Source organism: Phaenicophaeus curvirostris, chromosome 24, assembly GCF_032191515.1.
Source record: "Phaenicophaeus curvirostris isolate KB17595 chromosome 24, BPBGC_Pcur_1.0, whole genome shotgun sequence".
Classification (NCBI taxonomy): Eukaryota; Metazoa; Chordata; class Aves; order Cuculiformes; family Cuculidae; genus Phaenicophaeus; species Phaenicophaeus curvirostris.
The window spans coordinates 7,034,999-7,056,989 of NC_091415.1; the positions used below are offsets into that span (position 1 = coordinate 7,034,999).

Here is a 21,991-nt window from a genome sequence, read left to right on the forward strand (position 1 = left end):
TGTGTGTGTGTGTGTGTGTGTGTGTCTATGCTTCATCATAGCTGCATCTTTGCCACCTGAGGCAGATGTTCCAACAGAAAGATGAACAAATCTGAGCTAGGCACCATCCCAGTACATAAGCAGGGCTTGACACTCAGACCTGACCTTCACAATAATGTTCGCAAGAAGCTGTGGGTGGGAAGCCCAGGTGCTGGGGAGTCAGGCCATGTACTGACATCCCCTGCTTTGACAGCTGGAATTTTGACTACGTTTTAAGATTTTGATCCTTCAGTTCCTTTTATGATTTCTTCAAAATCAGCCAGCAAATTTCCTGACACTCTTTTACAAATACTGCCCTGGATTCTCATGCCTGTTTCAAAGAAACCACTGCTGAGGATTTGTGTCTACCAACATGCTAGAAATTTTCGGCATACTCAATTTATAAGCACAAGGGAAGGATATTTGGAAGGCTCTGGGGTTAATCTGGCTTTGCACAGAGTGCGTGGGCTCAAAAATGTCCGTGCATGACCCTCTCCATGCCTTCCACCCCAAACTCACCCATTTCGGCACAGGCTTACTACATTATTTAGCATATTGCTTGTCAAGTAAGACTTTCCCAGGTGTGGATTGGACATGATGAGGTTCCTCAAAGTGTAACAAGCTGATGTCATGATCTCTCCATAGCTGTTAGTATTTCCAGACTGGAATGACAGGAGACGTGATACATCTGGGAGCACCTGGTGAGCTAGAGATGGAATGTTCCAATCAACATTTACATAAAACCTAGCACAGGTGAATGATATTATTTGTATTAGCACAATTCAATGCAATAACTTCCTCTAGAAGGATGTTTTAATGATGGACAGTGATGGCACAATAGTCATCACTTGATTTTCAGAAATGAAATGAGTGCTGCAGGCCTCAGGAAGGGCAATGGTATTGGTCATGGGTAGTAAAGTCCAAATCATTTCCCAAAACACTATCATGCTCACGATCCTGCGGGTTTGTCATTATCAGTAAAGCACACCAGGTGCTTGTAGAGACTGTGAGGTAGCACACCTTTTATTAATTAAGCCTACAGATACTACCTGTAATTGTCCTTTTGGCCAAAAGAAGTGACACCATGTTGCCCAATTTCAGAGCCTGGTCAGCTTATATTGCGGACTTTACAAAGTGAGGCGGGCAGATATTAGAGAGGTAGAAACGAGGTATTGTTCTGAGATCCACTGTGGTGGAAGTTGCTTACCCATAGTTTTGTGGAGAATGGGATGTCGGGACATGTTGCTCAGCAAAGAAGCCCCAGACCGGACAACTTCAGAGCTGTTGGACTGGAGGAGCCGTGCTATGCGAGGCAAACCTTTTTCCTTCAAACCAATCAATTGACTCATTGCGTTGGACATCTAGGAGACAGAACAGAGATGTCTCATGATTTCTAATGCCAGAAGGACACAAATAGAATGACGTATGGGGCCAGACAAATGTGGCTACAGTACAAATTAAACATCTGTATAATACCTTCTTCTGCTGCTATAATCCCACTTGCTTTGTCACTTACCCCTCTTCTCCACAGTCATTTACAAAGTCAGTCTCTCATCTGTGTTATAAGTGGTATTTCTGTCCTCTTTCTGGAGCCTGAGTGGGAAGTGTTGCTCACCCAACTGAGATTCCCTGGAGAAGTTGTACCTTCATGTCCTTGTTGCCCTTGCCCTACACAATGACCTCGCAGGCCCCTGCCATGCCATAAATAATAGGATTCTTTGAAAGAGGAACAGCTGACGATACCTTTAAAAAACAAGCTGAAGATGAAAAAATACGCATCCTGGATCCCGATCTTCTGCTTGCTTATATAAATCTAGAAGATCTCAAAATGTAGCCAATGCAAATGAGTGTTCATGGATGTTAAAAACATACCCTTAACAAATTCCGCTCTTCTTGATGGAGCTGAAACTCTCAGCTGCTGGAGGTTGTGACACCATATTTGTCACACATGTTATTCAACAGTGACATGGGAATTGAGGGAATGGGCTGAAATGCAATCATTTTTCTTTAGCTGAGATGAAATTACGCTCTCATGATCCAGGAGGCACACGTACCATATTACAGATTCACACCAGCAGGACTGAGATGTGTAAAGTTGAGGCTGAGAAGAAATTCAGGGCTCTCCTCTATAAGATAAAGAGTTCTAGTAAGCTTTGTAAGCTTGTCCCTACTTTCCCTTTCCTTCACGTGGCAGCAAACTCGGCCACGGGCAGGGACAACTCCCACTGCACCAGGTGCTCCAAGCCCCATCCAACCTGGCCTTGAACCCCTCCAGGGATGGGGCAGCCACCACTGCTCTGGGCAGCCTGGGCCAGGGCCTCCCCACCCTCATGAGAAAATGTGTTTTCCTAAGATCTCATCTCAATCTCCCCTCTTTCAGCTGAAAACCATCCTTCCCCTTGTCCTATCCCTGCACTCCCTGATCAAGAGCCCCTTCCCAGCTTTCCTGGAGCCCCTTTCAGCACTGGAAGCTGCTCTAAGGTCTCCCTGGAGCCTTCTCTTCTCCAGACTGAACAACCCCAACTCTCTCAGCCTGTCCCCATGCAGAAGGTGCAACAGCCCTCGAACCATCTCCGTGGCCTCCTCTGGACTCGCTCCAACAGATCCATGTCCTTCCTGTGCTCAGGGCTCCAGAACCGGATGCAGGGCTCCAGAACTGGATGCAGGGCTCCAGGTGAGGTCTCACAAGAGCAGAGCAGAGGGGCAGGTTCCCCTCCCTCCCTGCTGGCCACACATTCTCTACCAGAATGCTGAAATAAGTTGCTGCCAGAGCTGGGTTTTGTTTATTTGTTTTCTTCCCCTTTGCCCAAAAGAAATTCTTGTGAAATGATGTTTCTTTCTGTCAGGCTCTTCATCTCCATGTTCCTCCAGTCCTGTTTCTCTGATCAGTTCTACTCATGCTGTGACAACCTCTCTCCACTTTGTTGTTAGTGAAGCAGCTTAGCTAAACTCAAACAAAAAAAAGTAGTTCCCAAAGTATTTCATGTTGAAAGGCTTGCAACAAAAGCTCCCAGGGAATCAGAGCTGGCAGGTTAATGCTGTCCTAGCAGCAAAGTCTCCTCTCGTGAGTCACTCCATGTTTCTGGGTGGAACGCTTGGTACCTGTGACGCACCTCTCCTGCGTATGAAATAATTATCTCTTTATCTCCCCAGCCACCTTATTTAAATTGGAATTGGTGGAGTTTGACACAAATGGACAAGTCGAGGTTTGTCCCCATGAAGGCAGCCTGTGAGGGCACCTCCACAGTAACGACATCGGCCACAGCAGAGTGGCCCTCACCGTACCCCAGCTCCTGCAATCCCCACAGCATCATGCAGCCCGTGTCACCTCCTCACTGCCATGCTGACAGGTTAGGACATCCATCAGAGCTATCTTACAAGCAGCTCTGATGTGAGGACAAGCCACAATCCACAGCATAACCCACCCTGTTATTAGAGCCACCTCCCACTTAAAAAACACACGTGGGCGGTGGCACACGCACATCCTTTCCCCCTCCTTTAATGACATCTGTCCACATGTGCACATCTGTGCACATCCTCACTGGTGTCCTGCGGGGAGGGTGCCAATAGCAGTAGATGCCGGTGATGCCACCAACCTAGAGGAGCCCTTGGAAAGTGTATGGATCTGGGACAGACCCTTGGAATGACAATTATAGCTCTCCGTAAGACCCAGTCTTTGACATCAGTAAATTCCTCAGCTGGAGCAGCCACTGTAGAATGACCTGCAATAGTGCCCTGTGGTTTAGGAGGGCATTTTCCTTTCTGATTCCTGTAAGGTCCTGACACACTGGGCTGCGCACATGTGGAGGAAAAAGGAGCACTTACCAGCCCTCGACTCGCAGTGAGGTTCTGCAGAGCTCCAGCACAAGCTTCCAGGGTTGCATCCTTCTTGCTCTGATCCATCAGGGACAGGTAGGTGCGTATGGCATCAGAGTGGTAGAGCCAGCTGGGTCCTTTGGGCTTAAAATCCTCCTCAGGAAGGGGGACACCATATTCATCATTCTACAAGGAGAGGAGAAACTGGAAGCTCAGCGCCTGCTCCTTGCTTGCAGCTCCTGTCTGGGGATGAACATCCCATTTCCAACCCCTCCATGACTCATCTTACCTCCATTTTACCACTCCTGCTGTTGAAGCAGCCTGTGAGAGTTTTGTCCATGTAAACGCTCCGGGCCATGTGGTTGAGCTGGGTGTATCTGTTGGGAACTTCAGCATCCAGGCGGTAGGAGAGGTTGTGCAGGATGCAGATGCAATTCTCCACAGACTGAAATGACCCCCAGAATAAAAATGCAAGCATCACATTAGGCAGAAAAATAGAGAGCAGCACCTGCTATAGCTACAGAGGGGACATACTCTATGCCATAATTAGCCTTTTATCAGTTCTGCTGCATAAACTCCTGACCCTGCTTAAGGGTGGGAAGGGAGAAGGAGGTAGCATAGACATCAGTGAAGGTCATGTACTCAGATGCTATTCCATGGATGTCAGTGAGCTGACTGACTCTGTGAACTTTGTTAGTTCCCACTGCCATAGACGAGCTGCTAACAGGGAAAGAACATGAGTGGTGATTATTTCAAACTGTCCATCATGAAATGCCAAATTCTTGCTCTTCCCACAGCCAACTTCCAATGACTTTGTTGGAGTCACAGGTACAAACTAGGGGACGTGTTTTAACAAGAAGAGGCTTTTAAGCCTCATTTACCTGCCCAATGGAAAAAGCAAGGGAGATTTTCACTAAATACCTGTAACCAACACCAAAACACATGATTACGTTTTCAAACAATTGTGTTTAGTACGTGCTGTGGAAAGTGGTCTTCTTGCAAAGACCATCCCCAAAAGAGGATTTGCTCAACCCTGAGCTCATTTGAAATAATTTTGGCACTTTGCAGGGCAATGAGTCCTTTAAGCTGGTTTCACAGATGTAGAAATCCTGAAAATGTGACCATGAAAACTTTTTTATCCAAGGTAAGTGCTGCTTGCACTCAGAGTGCTGCATAGCAATCAGAGTCACAGCCAGAGGACTGCTAGAAAGATGCCAGCTCCCAGCTTCTTGCTGAATGTGATGCTGATCTGGGGCTTAAATACTTGAATCCTGGTGGATGAAGAGGTGTGGCAGTGGGAAGAGCAAGAGATGGAGGTTAAGATGCTGGAAGGATACCAAGTTGGGAGGGGAAAGGAGAAAAACATGCTGAAGGCTCAGGAGCCAAAATATTTTGCTGTATCTCTGTGTTTGGTAAAGGGAAATTGTAAAACCCAGCTCTCCTTCAGGCCCAGAGCACAGAGAACTTCCAGTCCTACAAGAGATCGCACTGGGACTCGGAAGGACAAGAGCAGCCATAAAGAGTCCAGTCCCCTCTCATGCTTGTTTGAAAGGGATTTTGATATATTCCCCCAAGTAACAATTCTTAACTAGGGGGCTGACCGCTAGGAAACAGCTCGGGGTGAGCATGTGGTACCTTATCATCGGGTCGGGTAGAAGCCACGCAGTTCTGGGTATAAGTCATGACTGAATCGATCAAGCCAGGGTAATTCCTCATGGTCTGGCGCCCCATGTCTGCAGAACTCAAGTTTCTAAAGAAAGCCATTGCAGAGTGTGTCAAGAGAGAAGGAGGAGAGAGGATTAATTGGGGTCACTTGTTAGTCTCTATGGGTTCTGGCTGTAGCTGTAATTGATTTGAAGGGTATTTTCAGATTCAGGAAGGCTGGTGCACTGCTCTCAGTTTGGAGGCCTTCTGTAGGACTGCACTGGTGCAGAGCTCCCTTTAGGATTGACTTCATCTAGGAAAGTGTCCTGTTAAGGAGCTCTGCATAGAAGACAACCTCCTAGTGAGAGTAACTATCAGCAATATTTTGCCTTAGAGGCAGTACACAGACTTGTCACCTCCTTGGAGGTGTTTCCAAAGAGAAGAAATGAATAAAGGCTATCTGGGATTATTGTGAAAACCAGGAAGGTGCATATGGTTGGAAGCATGGAGCTATGCAGGGTCAACAGCAATATTTGCATGGGAAATGAGAGCAGAGATGCTGCAAGCAGCAGTCGCTCTGACCAGAGGGACTGACCAGTTTAAGATGTTGTAATGTGTCCTGAGCACTGGTTGCTGCCAGGACAGGGGAGTTTTTCCAGTAAAAGGAAATTATTTTTTGTTGGGTTTTTTCTTCCCTGTTTTATTGCCTTGTAGCTTGCAAATGAAAAACAAAGAGAGGTTGGCAGTCGTTGTGAGATATTCACTCCAGGCGTTCCAGAACTGGATTTGATGTTCACTGTGATTTGCAGCCTCCTCATTAACATTAATTCATCTGCAATCCAGAAATGCTTGAGCAGCAATGGCTTAAGCCCAGGGCAAACCAAGGCTGCACTCATCTCTGTGTTATGATGTAGCAAGGCAGTGAGTCAGAGCAACTCCAGCTCGGAGCAGGGGCTCCAGACTCAACTGCCCTGCTCCCTACTCCTGCTCTCCTCAGCCTTTTGAGCTCCCTCCTGACCTGCCCTGGGCAGTCTTCCCTGAGGTGTTGGATGTTACTGCCACAGAGTGTAATTAGGAGACAGAGCCTTCCTTCAGTTAAACTCCATGCAGAACTCCTTTCCCAAGCTATCATTGTATTCTTTCCCTCATTTTGACGGGATATTTTGTGGCGTTGGTGAACTGAGATGATCTTAAAACTGGAGCACATCTAGGCAACCTCCACCACACATCCCAATGCGCAACTGCACAGGGAAGGTGTCTTCCAAGACAGGGAAGGGGATAGACAGGGAAGATAGCACTTGCTATCTTTCAGACAGGGTTCCCAGTCACAGAAGATGATAGTATCATGTCTCAAAAGGCCCTTACTGTGTTCACCCACTTCATTTCATAAGCAGATACAGCTCCTACTAGCTGCATGTCTGGCAAGGGTGCGGTCGGTGCTGTGCTCCCTCGGGGAGAGCTTCAGTTGATGAAAGTACCTAATTATACAGAGCATTCCCCCCCCCCCAACTTGTTCCCAGTGAGACAAGAAGCTTGCATCCAAGTGGAGGAGGACGGTAGAAGAAACAGCAAGTCAGGGCGAAGATCCTCTACAAAAGGACTCTGGCTTTCCCGTGAAAAAATAAACTACTCTGGGCTCAATCTGCACCTCCTGTCTTATAGCTGACCTGCCAGATGAAAAGAGCCAGGAAAAAAACAAGGCAATAGGACTGCTCTGTACTAAAACTTATTAAAATCAGTGGGAAATTCCTTGCTTTCCCCACTTCTTTTCACCCGAAAACTCAAACCACTGTGTTTTCTAGCAACCACAATTTTCTCTGGAAGCCTCAAAAGTTTAAGGGTAAAAGGTCTCAAGATCCCTGGTCTGAGCTGAGCTCTGTCAACTCAGACTGCGGCTTTCCCATGACAAAGCGAATTATATTTTTTGAGCAGAGTTTTAGGAAGAACAAACTTGCTTCAAAAAAAAATGTTACCAGGAAAAATGTTTTACGTGTAATTCTTTCTACACCTTCTCTTAGTCAGAAAAACTTTCTCAGGAAGAGCTTTTTTCTTGTACAATTGCAGCAAGTGTGTCTTTAGCTTATTGAAAGAGGATTAAGACAGCTCCACCTCCTGTCAACAGGCACAAGCTACAGTAAGTCCCTGCTTGATGACTCACCTCAAACACCCTGTAGCATTGAAAAATACTTCTGGGTCAATAATTTCTCTTGTCCTATTGCAGCTGCCATCAGACCAGCCAGAAAAAGGGATGATAACACAATCTGTCAAGACTGGGAGGGCCTCCTGTATCAACTCTTCTTTTAATTCATCAGTGGAGGAGAGGTTCCAGAGCAGTCCTAGGAAGCAGGTGGGAGACAAGCTCAAGCAGAGGGTCACCATGCATTAGAAACTTTCTTTAGGTCAGAATGATATCTAGCAACAAAGTTGTTTTTCATCCTTCTTTGAACTAAGGATTCAGAGTCTGCCCCAAACCCTCATCTCTCTTCATCCCTGTGGGAGACAGGCAGGAGGGGCACCAGGAGAATGGTATCATGGTGGACATCTAAGCATCCTCCCTCCTCCCAGAATTGGTGTTTATTACCTTTAGATTGCAAGGGGAAAGGAGTCTCCCCAGGGACCTTGTAAAGACTTGCACACAAAACCTCAGTCATAGCTCAGTGTGACCTGCATCGACAAACTTGCATCGCTCCTTCAAGAAAAGGTGAGATGCCATTGAGATAATCTGCCCAACCATACTGGGATTGCCAGCATGCTTGGCCATCCAAGCCAAGGGGAAGGGGAAGTATGGGGGACAGGGGTGCCGGAAGGCGTGGGAATGGCAGGGTAACTACAGCTGTGTGGGGAAACTCAGGGCAGGTGCTTCCCCAACGGACACTTAGAATATGAGGAACACTTAGGGGACATCAAAGGGCCAGGACCTCCTCTGCCTTGTGTTTTCAATTGCCACTTGGCGCGACAGGAGCATAAAACGTCTTTGTGTGACGACAGCACCATGGCCTTTGCATGTTGGAGCAACACAGACCACAGGCAGGGAGAAGCATGGTCCTTGCTGTGTACCTGTCAGTTGTTTCTGAATTTCAGTGTTCCCTGTCCTCCGTAGGAGGCTCACGCACTCCCTTATCCCATTCTGCCGCCGGGTTTCTATCTTGTTGGTTGGATTCTTGAAGACCAAATTTCGGAGGGCTCCAGCTGCTGCCCTCTGTACGTTCTGGTTTGTGCTGCGGAGCAGCTCGACGAGCTTGGCGATACCCCCCAGCCGATAGACCTGTACAAGGAAAGACATGCTCTCATCAGCGTGGTGTGCAGAACATGACATGGACAACTAGAACTGTCCTGGCAATGCAACGAGTCGACAGAGGAGCTGGAAGAGCAGCCCTGGCAATAAAGGATGTCTAGAGCTTGCAGATGGCATGTGTGGTTCAGACCATAGGTCATGAGCACAAAGGTGCTGGCCTTGAGGTTGCAGTTTAAATTCCAGAAGTGGGTGTCTATGAGTAATGGTCATGGACTGAGTCCTTTGATGATGTAAATGTGCTTGCTCCCACAAACTTTCACCTACCTCCAACAGTTTGCATCAGGGGAAAATGTTGTTCTGCCTATATGAAGATGCCATGTACAGCGACGTAATGACACGATGTGGTAATTTATCTGCATCTTGAAATCACAGGCTGAGCTTAGAGGGGTGGTCATGGCACAGTGTAAACACCCTCAAGGTCAGCCAGAAACAGCACTGGGCCACACTCTGGCACTCAGCTGGGGCAGCATCAGAAAGAAGTATGAGTCCCAACCTGCAGGACACCACACGAAGGTTGGAAAGCAAATTCCTCCAGCTGAGCTCTCCAAAGTGGTGAGGGTTCCTGCTCTAGGATGTCTTCTGTACCAGGTCTCCTGGGGACATGATCCCAGATGGAGCCCCTCCTGGCACAAACCAACCCATGGGCTGGAGATCTGCTGACAATAGAAAATGAATAAGCACCTTTTAGAAAGGAAAGAAAACAAGCCGTGTGCTTGGATGACTCACATACCTGCTCTGACACATATTTCTGGGAAGTGATGGGACAGGCCAGGCTCAGTGTTTTCAACGGTAGCAAAGGGTGCGGCCAACCCGCAATTAGCGACTGCAATGTGGGATGGGATGCCCGCACTCAATTCATCTGCAGCAAGGGCAGAGGTACATCCCTGCATCATGTCAGCATGTCAAACTCCACTCTTGTGCCAGGAAATGGAAAGCCACCTCTGTAGGGATGGCAGCTGGAGAAACCCATGTTTGCATGACTGCAAACATGACAAGATGGAGATAAACTTCTGTGACAACCTTGCTATGGGAGATACATCTTTGAGACTGCCCCCTTTGCTGCATATTGGCATAAATTTTGTAGTTGGAGAGTAGGAGTGTAAGAAAAATAAACTTCCCTATAAGAAGAGCTTCTGCTTGATCAGATATCTTTTCATACTATCTCTAATTAACCTATTGACTTAGATGGCTGAAAATGGCTGAAATGCCTGAAAATGTGTGAAATGTCACTGAGGAATGCACGATGAAGAACACAGTGGGATTTACGGCAAGCTTCTTTGGCTCTGACACTGCAGCTCTAAGACAGCGAAAGATTCCTGTGGAACCAGGTCCACCTGAATCACGGAATCACAGAATCACCAGGCTGGAAAAGACTCCCAGGATCATCGAGTCCAACCACTCCTATCAAACATTAAACCATGCCCCTCAGTGTCTCATCCATCCATCTTTTAAATACCTCCAGGGAAGGTGACTCCAACACCTCCCTGGGCAGCCTCTGCCAGGGACCAATGACACTTTCCATGAAAAATTTTTTTCTGACGTCCAGCCCAAACCTCCTCTGGCGGAGCTTGAGGCCATTCCCTCTTGTCCGGTCCCCTGTCACTTGGGAGAAGAGCCCAGCTCCCTCCTCTCTACAACCTCCTTTCAGGTAGTTGGAGAGAGCAATGAGGTCTCCCTTCAGCGTCCTCTTCTCCAGGCTAAACACCCGCAGCTCTCTCAGCCGTTCCTCATAAGGCCTGTTCTCCAGCCCCCTCACCAGCTTCGTTGCTCTTCTCTGGTCTCGCTCCAGAGCCTCAACATCCTTCTTGTGGTGAGGGGCCCAGAACCGAACACAGGATTCGAGGAGCGGTCTCAGCAGTGCTGAGTCCAGAGGGAGAAGAACCTTCCTGGACCTGCTGGTCATGCCGTTTCTGATCCAAGCCAAGATGCCATTGTCCTTCTTGGCCACCTGGGCCACTGCTGACTCATGTTCAGTCGCTGTCAACCAACACCCCCAGGTCCTTCTCCTCCAGGCAGTTTCCAGCCAGACTTCTCCTAGTCTGGAGCTGCTCAGGGTTGTTGTGCCCCAAGTGCAGGACCCGGCATTTGGCCTTGTTAAACCTCATGCCGTTGGTCTCAGCCCAGCGGTCCAGCCTGTTCAGATCCCTTTGCAGCTTCCCGACCCTCCAGCAGATCCAGCTTCCACCCAGCTTAGTGTCCTCTGCAAACTTGCTAAGGGTGCACTCGATGCCTTCATCCAGGTCATTGATAAAGACATTGAACAGGGCTGGACCCAGCCCTGAGGCCTGGGGAGACCACTTGTAACTGGCCTCCAGCTGGAGTTAACTCCATTTCCCACCACTATTCAGGCCCGGCCATTCAACCAGTTTTCCACCCAGGAGAGCTTTTGCCTGTACAGTCCAGAGGCTGACAGTCTCCTAAGCAGAATGCTGTGAGAAACTGTGTCAGAGGCTTTACTGAAGTCCAAGTAGACTACATCCACAGCCTTTTCCTTGTCCAGTAGACGAGTCACTTTGTCATAGAAGGTGAACTGCATGCAGAAGAGGACACTGCATCTGCATGGCTGCTCCTGTGCGACAAAAACTTTTCAGTCTGTGTCACTGCAGGTTTATGGGAGTAAAGTGGCCACAGTCTCTTCTGCTACCTGGGAAATAATCTCCTATATTAAAATCCTGACTGGTCTGGTATTAAGATAAAGTGGCCATTAATAGTTGAAAAACCTACTTAATTAATTCCTGAGTGTGATTAATGAAGTACAAGGCTCCATCATGAAAACTAAGAGGACCTGTGGATGAACCCTACTGAAGAAAACCAGTTTAATCCATTTTATGTGCCACCAGATCTAGTGTGACAGCAGAGTGCTGCAGGAGTTTGCTCACCTCTTGCTTGGCCGACTCATCTTGGAAGCAGGTGTGCTGAAGGTAGTAAGCACCCATGGCCTGGTATTTGTCATCGGAGGAGCACAGAAGTTGTATGGCTTTCTGGATGGTCATGGTACCACCATCTATCTCATCACCGCATATTCTGCATTAAAGAGAATACAGAATTGATTGAGACCTCAGCCAAGAGAGCTCCATCACTGCTGGGAATTAATAGGAAGGAATCAATCACAAAATGTAAAACAGAATCATAGAACTGTTTAGGTTGGAAAAGACCTTGAAGATCATCAAGCCCAACTGCAAACCTCACATTGCCAAGTCCACCACCAGTACACATCACCACAAGAACCACACAGTGCACCTCTACTGCATTCCTCTGTCTCAAATAAAGAGGTGATAAAAGTGGAATGCATACAGTGGAGGACACTGAGGCTGATAAATTATGGATCCAGTCTATCCAGAAACAAGGAGGCAGAAAAAACTCAGTTGAAGTGATAGATGTCTAATCATGTCTAAAGAGGAAAGACTAAGGAAGAGAACCAATATTGACTATTCCTCAAATAAAAGAATTAGTGAACAAGAGTGAAACCATCCACCAGGTTATCAGGACAATATAAATTAGGCAGATATTTCTCCCACAGAATGTGGTCATGCAATGTAGATGTCATGGAAGCAAATATGAGAGCAGATGATGATCTTGGGAAGCTAAAGTAGATCCCTTATGAAAAGGTGACAGGTAGGTCTGGATCAATGGGACCAATATTGAATTTATGAAATACTAATGAAAGCACTAGAACATCCTGCTCCCAGGGTATATTTACATTGGTAGACTCCAAGCTTGTCATAGAAGCTGGCTGCTGTCATCATCCCCTGTTGTAGATAAAGATTGTGCCTACAGACTTCAGAGGAAAAACATGAATACCTTGGGCTTGGAGCAGGACCGAAACATCTGGAAAAACACAAACACCTGAATATTCGTCCCCTTGTTTAGAAATATGAAGGTCCTGGTCTCTTTAGCTTGTACTTAGCATCATCTGTAACATTTTAACCACAAAAAAGTAGAAGATGGCACAAACTTTCGGAGTGATAAAAGGGTTCTGACCTATCAAGCGTTCCTGTTCCCAGTCGTACCTCTTCTTAGCACTTTTTGCACCTTAGGACTGCGCTGGCTGCAGCTGGACCTCATCTCCCAGCAGCACTGTTCATGTTAATTTGCATCAATGTGCATGACTGAGAAGAGCCAACCCCCAAATTCCTGGGTTTTATTGCAATATCAGCAGTGATGGGATACAGATATAAACTACTTTGTTAATAGTGGATGAAATAAAAAGTTTAGGGGGGGGGCTTTGCTAGAACACACAGATCATTGTTGTGCCCACGTGGTGTTGTTCCCTGCTCAGGATCCAGTTGGGACTGATGGGAAGTTTTACCTGGAGACTGAGGAGATCAGTTCTTGTTTGAATCACACTAATGTGAAGACAAGCTCTTGCTCCATGTTGTATCAGTGAGTGACTGTGTAGGGGGCTGATCATCTTGAGACAACCCAATAAACTAACAAAATGGTGTTTTTTTTAATAATTCTGTAAATAAACACATTACAATTGAAGTATTAAATACAACCATGAGGTAGTGGCTTCTTCTAGACACGGGATGTGCAGACTTGTTCTGATTGGGCCAAAGAAATCTAAGAGTAAAGGTCTAGAAAGGACACTCGAGTGTGGTCACCACCTCCATCAGCTCACACTGAGATGAAACATTTTGTCTTTAAGCAACCAAAGACCCAGCTCGACACAGCACAGGCCAATGAATAATATCTGCGATTTTATAGCAGGTTTCATACAAAATATTAAAAGCCAACACTTGCCCAGTGACACTGGCAGACAGCACGGAAGACTGTTTCATCTCCACTAAATTGCACTCATTTAAAATAAGCATTTAAGCACCTGAGTGGTGAAGGAGGAGAAATAGGTGCTTCCAAAGAACAGCTCTGGGGGTATCTCTGCCTCTGTTGATATCAGGAATGGTAGACAACAGCCACGGATGGGACCTTAAGCCTTCGATGCCCCAGGTTAAACCCAACTCATTCCACTTTTATTTCTACACTAACAATGAAACATCACTTCATCGTATGATTTGTCATCAGTTTGAACCTCTGTCAAAACTTGCCTCCAAGAAACTTCCATTACACTTGCAGCAAGGAAACACAAAACTGGAAAAGAAGTTTAAAGTAGAATCTTTGGCTTGTGTTCAGGATGCGGTGATTTTCTGTAGCCTTTTTCACGCTCCTGAGACACACAATGGAGCTGAGATACTGCTGTAACCAGCATGAGTAGCACCAGGGGAACTTCTTTGATAACTCCGACCTGGACTGGTAGGGTAGGGAGGAAGGAACCTCAGTAAAAATATCAGATCGGTGGCCATGCAGAATATGTAATATTTTTTCTTTTTAATTTATGAAACTAAGAAAATTTCTAAACCAGGTGTACTTTTTATGAGGAAAAAATATGTCCACTTGGTCCAGCTATTCCAGGATGGCGTTTTTCTACAAATCCACTTCATAAGAGGGCTAAGCCCTCCTTCAGCAGGGCAAACTAAGCATCCAGGTCCATATTTGTGTGGGAAAAGATTGGGAAGGTTCCATTTCCCCTGCTGGCTTATGAACAGGAGGAGTTCCCAGAGGGTAAGCAATCAGGCTCAGTCACGCCGCCCAAGATGCAGCAGTGATTTCTCCTAGCTGAGAATATAAACACTCAGGCAAAGCCCATACAAATGAGTGGTTGTGCATCAGCCAGTTAGGGATATTCCTCACCAGATCCACACTATGTGAACAACAGCCTGTTCCAAGACAAATTCTTGGACTGTGGCCATCTCCAGCCTGGGCCAATGTGCCTGGTAGGAATAGCTCCAAAGATTGCTCTTCCACAAAAAAGAAGCAATCAGAATAGCGAGAGGCCTCAATTAGAAATGATTCAACAGGAGACTAATTAGATGATCAGATTCAGGTGTGGAAGGGAAACAAATACTTGAGAGGATGACTATCACAGAAAGGCAGATTTCCTTGTTTTACACTAATGCTTTTGCTTCATTTTGTATTGGCAGATTGGCTTGTGTTAATCAGACCCTAACATCCATCCTGGTAGTTAGGGCTACAGGTACCAGGAGAGGAGGAAGCCAGAAAACTCTAGCAACTTCCATTTTTCATTAAGAAAATGAGAGCTGAGATACTAAAAAATAGAAAATCTAACTGTGTCCAAGCCTTCCAGAGTCAGGCCATGCTGGAGCAAGCCTGATAGCCACGCTCCATGCCAAGTAGCCAAAGGGTTGCCCCCAGCTTTTACAGCCTCCTCTATGTCTGCCAGCCAGAGCGTTTAAGGTCCTTAACAGAGTAGCACCAAAATATTACATATTTCCAAGTGCCTTGAGAGGCACTTGCTTTTACATGATCTCTAGTGTGGCTTTTTCTCCTTTATACAGAGAAAACTGCAGAGAAATGATCCACACCTTACAATGAGGCCAAAGGTGCCTGTGGTATTGTGGTAGACAACGCTTATTGCAGGTGTCCAGTAGTGGCTCCTGATCTATATCAGCAACCCTTACACTGGGGAATGTCTGCAGACAACCCAGCACCCCTCTTCACCTCCACGAATGATATTGCCCTGAATCCTTCTCAAGGGATGAGATTGGGCTGGTCCCTCAGTAACATCGCAAGCTCAGACACCTGGGCTTCCCCTGAAGTCAGCCAAGAGGGACTGACTCTGTTAGCAAGTAACTCACTGAACCTGCTGCAGGTTTCAGCTCTGTTGTCCTCTGGCTGCATCTCTGCAGGGAAAACAGGTGCACCCAGAGCAGACACAGGCATCTCCTGAAGAGGTGACATGCATGTAACCAGCTGGCTACTGCATAGACTATTGCAGAGCCAAAACCACCACAGATCATGATCCAGCCTGGCCCTGGGCTGCCAGTCCTGTGTGCTGTGGTGTCAGAAGCTCTGCATGCAACGCCTGCAAGCAGAACTAATACAATGTCAGGCAGCGGCAGGTACAGATTTCCTGCACCTCAGGTTCCAGCTGGAAGGGGACAAAGACTTGGAGTTTTCTAGGATGCACTAAACACCACATTGTTTATTACTGCCTGCTTTTATCACTACATGATGACCAAGGAGGATGTAGAAACATTTTCTCTGACTGGGCTGAATTGCAACACATTATTTAGGTAAAAGCTAGCTAGGTCAAGATGAGACACTGTCTCTTGGAGTGTGTTGCAAGTACCACCCATCAGAGGAGATGGTTAAAAGCAGGCAAATATGCATAGTATTCACCAGCTGCTGAAACTACTGTGCTGCCAGTTTCCAGGATGAAAGGCTGCAGATCTGCAGGATGTCACAAGAGCCCAAAAAGGAGAAGGGTTCTGGGGAGAAAAGGGAGACCCCAACACCAAGAAGGCTCCCTCCAGCTCTGTCAGGTAGAAAAATCACCCCTGAGAGATGTATTGTGGCAAAAACTGAGTGCTGCTCATTGAGAACTGCCTTTGGGCAGGAGCCACGGTTATAACCCAAGAACTTCTGAGCCCAGGAAAGAGATACTGAGCTGGGAATCGTTGTTCCAGATACGACATAGTGCTTACAAAGGCTTATTAACCCCTGAGTGGTTAATAAGAAGTGTATCTGGAAGAGACACCAGAAGGTCCCTGCCTGCTCAGTGAGGCAGGGTCGTAGTGACAGGGATGCTGGAAGAGAAGATACTTTGTGAGGAGGTTTCTCAAAACAAGTCAGTACTATTTAACCATCTGATCTGAACAAACAGTGCAAAAATCAGATTTCATCACCAACACAAATACTATGGGGTGAGTAAATCCCTGCAGCGTGATTTAGTTTATCACAGAATCATAGAATGAATTTTCCCAAGAAAACATTTAGGTGTTAAACTACTCATCTACTCATCAGCCAACTGGAGGAAAGGAGCTTTCATCTAGCAGTTTCTTCTGTAAGAGGAAGGACTCTTCCGAGAGAGTTGTCAGGGACAGCTCCTCTACATCCTACACAGCCAAAGCCAGTTCCAGAAATGGAAGCAATCACACAGTCAAGAATTGTACCAGGAATTAAATAACTTTGTGATCAAATGCAGAAGGACCTTCCGTACACACAGTTTGACACACTCAATGTTTCGATTTCCACTTGCCACTCTCACTGCCTGAGAATGTCCAATGACCCCTTTTTCATAGGATCATAGAATCACATAATTGTTAAGGTTGGAAAAGACCTCCAAGCTCATCCATTCCAACTGACAGCCCAACCCCACCATGCCCACTAAACCATGTCCCCAAGTGCCACAGCCACACAGTTTTTTAACCCCTGCAGGGATGGATCCACCACTGCCCTGGACCGCCTCTGCCAGGGCTTCATCACTCTCTCAGTAAAGAATTTTTTCCTAATATCCAATCTAAACCTCCTCTTATGCAACTTGAGGCCATTTCCTCTGTCCTATCACTTGTTACTCAGGAGGTGAGAGCAGCACCCACCTCACTACAGCCACATTTCAGGTAGTTGTAGAGATCTCGCACCATCCAAGGAAATCAGAGCACAGCTCTTGAACCACCGTCTGCAGTAATTGCATTACAGAGCTGACTTAGTGGATCACAGGTCCCACTGGGATCACTCTCTTGGCAATAGAAATCACTGGGTTGTCTCTGAAAGTGTAGAAACTGTCTAGCCCTTCCCTTGCTCATAGACATGATTTGCTAACCTGCAAATAGATGATCATAGAATCATAAAATCATAGAACAGTTTGGGTTGGAAGAGACCTTAAAGATCATCCAGTTCCAACCCCCGTGCCATGGGCAGGGACACCTCCCACTGGATCAGGCTGCCCAAGGCCCATCCAACCTGGCCTTGAACACCCTCAGGCATCCAACTACAAAGGAGATTTGCCGCATGAAAACTGAACACAAAATCATTCTTGTTATAAAGGCAAAAATATTACCTGAAGAGCTCCTAGAACAGAAAGGACAGAGCCCTCAACAGGGAACTATTGGCAGCTCTTACCCAGTGAGTCCCTCTTCCTGCGGGCAGGGGTTAACAATGGGCTGCCTACAAAACCTTTCCCTACCCAAAGATCAGGCCACCTAAATGTAAATCAAGCTCTCCCTGTGCAGAATCCTCCAATCAGAAATAGTTCTACATGGAAAAGACAGCTCAGATAATGTCCTAACCCATTTCTAAAGACCCATTCCCAACAAAAGCACATTCCAGACCAAGACTAACAGCAACCTGCTGAATTATTTATAAGGGTTAATGGCCTTCCAAATAAATGATTTCTTTCAAAGAGGATGTCTCCTTATTGTGTTTCCAAGACTATGAGGACAACTACTGCCACCTCATCTCCACTGAGCCAAGAGAAACGCTTGTACAAAGTGCCCTCTGAATGAATCCAGCCCTGCAATGGCTTTCATGTGAAGCAGGGGTGTGTGCCCAGCCAAAACAGATTTACTCCGGGGACACAGCCCAGCTGAGCCTAAGACTTGAAGCCTCATCAGAACCGGTTCTGCCAGATGAGCCATGCCCGGAGCCAGGAGGAGTGTGTAAATGGAGCCACTCCCTAACCGAAGGCAATCCAGGGCTGGAGAGTATTCTTCTCATAACAGCAGTTCTCTTCAGAAAATACTATTATTTTTCACGTGACCTTTCCAAAGTGATGGTTAAGTCTACAAAAGCGAGTGCCGCACAGGGTAAAGCAGAGCTCGCTTTGGAGTGAGCCTGTCTGCCTAGGACTCCCTTCTCAAAACCAGTAATTTCCCTAAGCAGAAGTTAGCTGCAGTCCCAGGTTTAATCAGTCTGCCATCCCTCCCACTAGATTTTTGTGGTCTTTAGTTAGAAATTCCCTAGAACAAGTTACTTCCAGCTTATGTAACATCTCTGTTTTCCTATTCCAGAGAAATTATGAAGCTTGTGAAAGTAGCAAGCCAATGCCACCAGTGCTCCAGGTTGGCCAGGGCCAACTTTGCATGTGTTAAACATGAAGTAATTGGGAACGTGAGAAGCTGAGGTTACATGACAACATGCTAATGGGCAAGGGACATTTCTCAGCATACACAGTCTGGGACGTATTTCTCCTACCCAATACAAAATGAGGGAGGCTGAACAGAGAATTAGCCAGAGAGATATGAAAGCAAACATTTTGACATGAAAAAGGGCATCATTTGGCTCACACTGCTGGTTGTGAGAGGTTGTTTGTAAGAACACACGTCATGACTTGGGTCAATGCCTCAACAACCCCAGGTCTTTGGTGTGAGTTATGACAAAGGCTATTAACCTGGTTAATTAGTCTCACACTTATGCTGCAGCATGCACACTCTCCTTTCAGCCAGGGACCACCAGGAATGAGCTTGGGAGCTTCTATGGTTTGTGTGATAAGCTGCCACATCTGTCTAGGTGTTGTAATAACTTCTTGGTTGGTGCAGAGTAGACCCTGTATGACAGCGATGCAGCAATGGTCGTGCAGTAGACCCTTGGAGTGCTTGTGGAAGATGCAGACTCTCTCCCTTCTAATCCTAGTAAAACACTGCAACTTTGAACTGCCCAGAGTTGAAAATACACAAACCATACTTTTCCAAGACTATGGTTTGCACAGACCAAATATCTTCCAAGACTATGTCAGAATATGGTTGGTCCTCCAGAGCCAGAGGCTGCGTAGCCATCAGTGTCAGCACAGCCTAGGATCAACACCACTGCAATGGAATCACTGTTCGTTTTGGTTTGGGTTTTTTTTTTTTGTGAGAGCTCAGCTGCACTTCACAGATATATCAGCTTGGGAGCATGTGAGCTCACCAATGTGTTCTACACGCTCTGTTATTGTAGAAGAAGGGACCTGGTTCTAACTCAGACATGAAGGACCCTCCTCTTCCCTTGCATAATTCCTAACTGCAAAGGGACTGGATGTCCTGCACAGGAAGGAGTTGAACAGCTTCTATTCTAAAGTGACCAACTTTAGACTCTGCTGCAGGATATGATTAAGCATGATTTGCACTGGAAAGCCCATCTCCATAGCTATGAAGCAGCTCAGGTGACTAGCTTGGATGGACAGACTGCCGGAACAGATGTCTATGCTTACTCAGATTCAGCCGACTGCAGCAGACTTACTTGGAGCTGGACTGAGTCTGTCCGTAAACCGCATCCTGCTTGCAGCTCATCATGGGCTGGGCATAGACCACGTCCGGCTTGTTGCTTGAGGGACAGGAGAGGGCCCGTGCTGGCATTTTTTTACTTGTCCTGGTAGTTCCTTGCTGGGTGCTACAGCTACTGTAGATGCTTTGGCGGTTCAAGGTTGTCTTGTGCTCTGCCCGGCCCCCGACCTGACTCTTCCTCAGCGTGCCCCGGGGTGGTTCGCAGTAGAGGTCCGGCTCGCTCCGGCTGCTCTTGATGTTCTGCACAAAGCAGTAGTCGCTGCCAGGTCGGGCAGGGCTGCAGACAGCTTTGCTGTAGTGCTTGCTGCCCCAGCCCTCCATCTGGCTGTACGAGCTGTAGCGTCTGTTCTCCACATCCCGCTTCAGGGTCCCATTGTACATCTGGTCAATGAGAAAACAGAGACAAAAGAATTAGGAAAGGGTTGAGCTGAGATCGGCATTTCCAGCTGCAGATCGACATCACCAAGCTCATTCCTGCATGGGTGTCACAGCTACCAAATTCCTATGCCTCTTAGGTATTTTTGTGGCCCAAAATTTATGGGAGGTTAGCACACTTGCAGCCCTTACAGAGGTGTCAAACCCTCCCTTGAAATCTGGGGGTACTTAGTGGCATCCAGGTGTTTGAAAGTAGAATGGAAAGCTCAAACATGACCCTGGCATGAGAGAAAATGCCTTATTTTCAATACATGGGATCTAACCCAACCTGTAGTTAGAGAAGGTCACAGCACATCTCTTGCCATCACAGAGAATCGTGCTCCATTCTGATCTTCCACTGCTGCCTGCATTTGTTTTTAATTTCTTTATGCTATTTTGTTCCCTTTCTGCTATAAATTCCTTGGGAAGGGAGTAGAGGGAGTGAAAAATCAATTAAAAGGGATTCTTGAATTTCATTCTGCCAAGAAACAAGTGGAGACAATGAATATCTGCTTATGATTACAAGGTGTGTAGTGTCAGCCCATACAATGGGTTCTTCTGAGAACAGAGGGATGTGCAATAGAAATTAAGATGACTAAGCCAAGAATGAAAAAAAAAAAGACAGTAAAATAAACAACTACAATTAATGAAATGTAAAAATGGCTTTAGCTGTCTTGTTTTCAGTACAAAACGTCTTCATCACTTTACCAAAAGTGCTCCAGACTTGCTTCAACTACACCAGGACTGAACCCAGTATTCTTTTGCAATATTCAACCTTCTGGATGTCAGTTCTGGTACCTGGAAGCCTGCAGGGTTGTATTCAAATGAGAGACAAGTCCCTATGGTGTGCGCTCCAGAAAAGCGAGCAAATAAAGCTCTTGTAGTGCCGTTTGCCCCATGATATTAAGCTTTTCCATGGCATCTCCCCCAGCATGCTGGCAAGCAGATCTCCATACAGGACATAGAGCAAACAGGCATAAAAAGAACTAAAGAATAAAACTGCCTGCCTCATTCTCTTTTGGTTTATCCTAAGGAAGCTCATCCATGCTCTCTTGTTGGGCCAAGGTTTTGTTTCTCACCTAACTCAAAGCAGTGGGACGTTGGATGCCTCTTCTGCAAAAGCCACACAAGGATCTATTGGGCTGGGAGAGAAAAGTCAACACTGTTGTTTCCATGGAGGCTCAAGGCACAAGGTGTAAAAGCCTGTGCCTGGTACAACGGTCATTATGTTAATTAATTAAGCCAAATATTTCCATTAACAAACTGATCTTCAGGAATGCAGCGAATCCTCTCTGCTGTGTCCCAGAGAGCTGCATAGGTAACGGCTGGAAACTGTTAGAATGGGTTCCCTAGCAGGCATGTCATCTGGATTAGCTATTTTTTAGTCCAGCTATGCTGATACCCAGATTGCTCTGTCATTTAAGCACGATTCTGAAGTAGCTTTCATGCTTTCATTCTTCAGGTTTGCATCTAGAACAGGTGAATTGCTGGAAGGGGAGAAAAGGGGAGTAAATTCTCTCTGTGTTGACTCCAGAGGACACAGAAAAAACCTGTTGGTACTGCAGCACAGCAGGTAACAGGTTTGGTGCACAATGTGGAGCTCCCAGGGAGCTGGAAGGAGAATTTGCATGGGCTAAGGAGAGCAAGGACAAGGTACATGAGTAAGTGCGATGAGTCTCAGGGGCTCCCCTGACATCTCTAGGATGGCCAGGCATGGAGGTTCTCTCCACTGGGGCTTTGCTTTGGA

At 46.6% G+C, this 21,991-nt stretch overlaps 1 protein-coding gene across 1 annotated transcript in view; it reads right to left on the minus strand.

Annotated features, from left to right (window-relative positions):
- PKP1 (plakophilin 1) overlaps positions 1 to 21,991 on the minus strand; it is a 47,875-nt gene that overhangs the window by 10,753 nt on the left and 15,131 nt on the right. Inside the window, exons 3-11 of the mRNA XM_069875750.1 lie at positions 19,787 to 20,211; positions 11,653 to 11,797; positions 8,536 to 8,743; positions 7,637 to 7,814; positions 5,470 to 5,584; positions 4,124 to 4,279; positions 3,844 to 4,020; positions 1,226 to 1,379; positions 538 to 724 (exon numbers count right to left, since the gene is read on the minus strand). Coding sequence (XP_069731851.1) covers positions 538 to 724; positions 1,226 to 1,379; positions 3,844 to 4,020; positions 4,124 to 4,279; positions 5,470 to 5,584; positions 7,637 to 7,814; positions 8,536 to 8,743; positions 11,653 to 11,797; positions 19,787 to 20,211 — 1,745 coding nt within the window. The remainder of the gene's footprint in view (positions 1 to 537; positions 725 to 1,225; positions 1,380 to 3,843; positions 4,021 to 4,123; positions 4,280 to 5,469; positions 5,585 to 7,636; positions 7,815 to 8,535; positions 8,744 to 11,652; positions 11,798 to 19,786; positions 20,212 to 21,991) is intronic.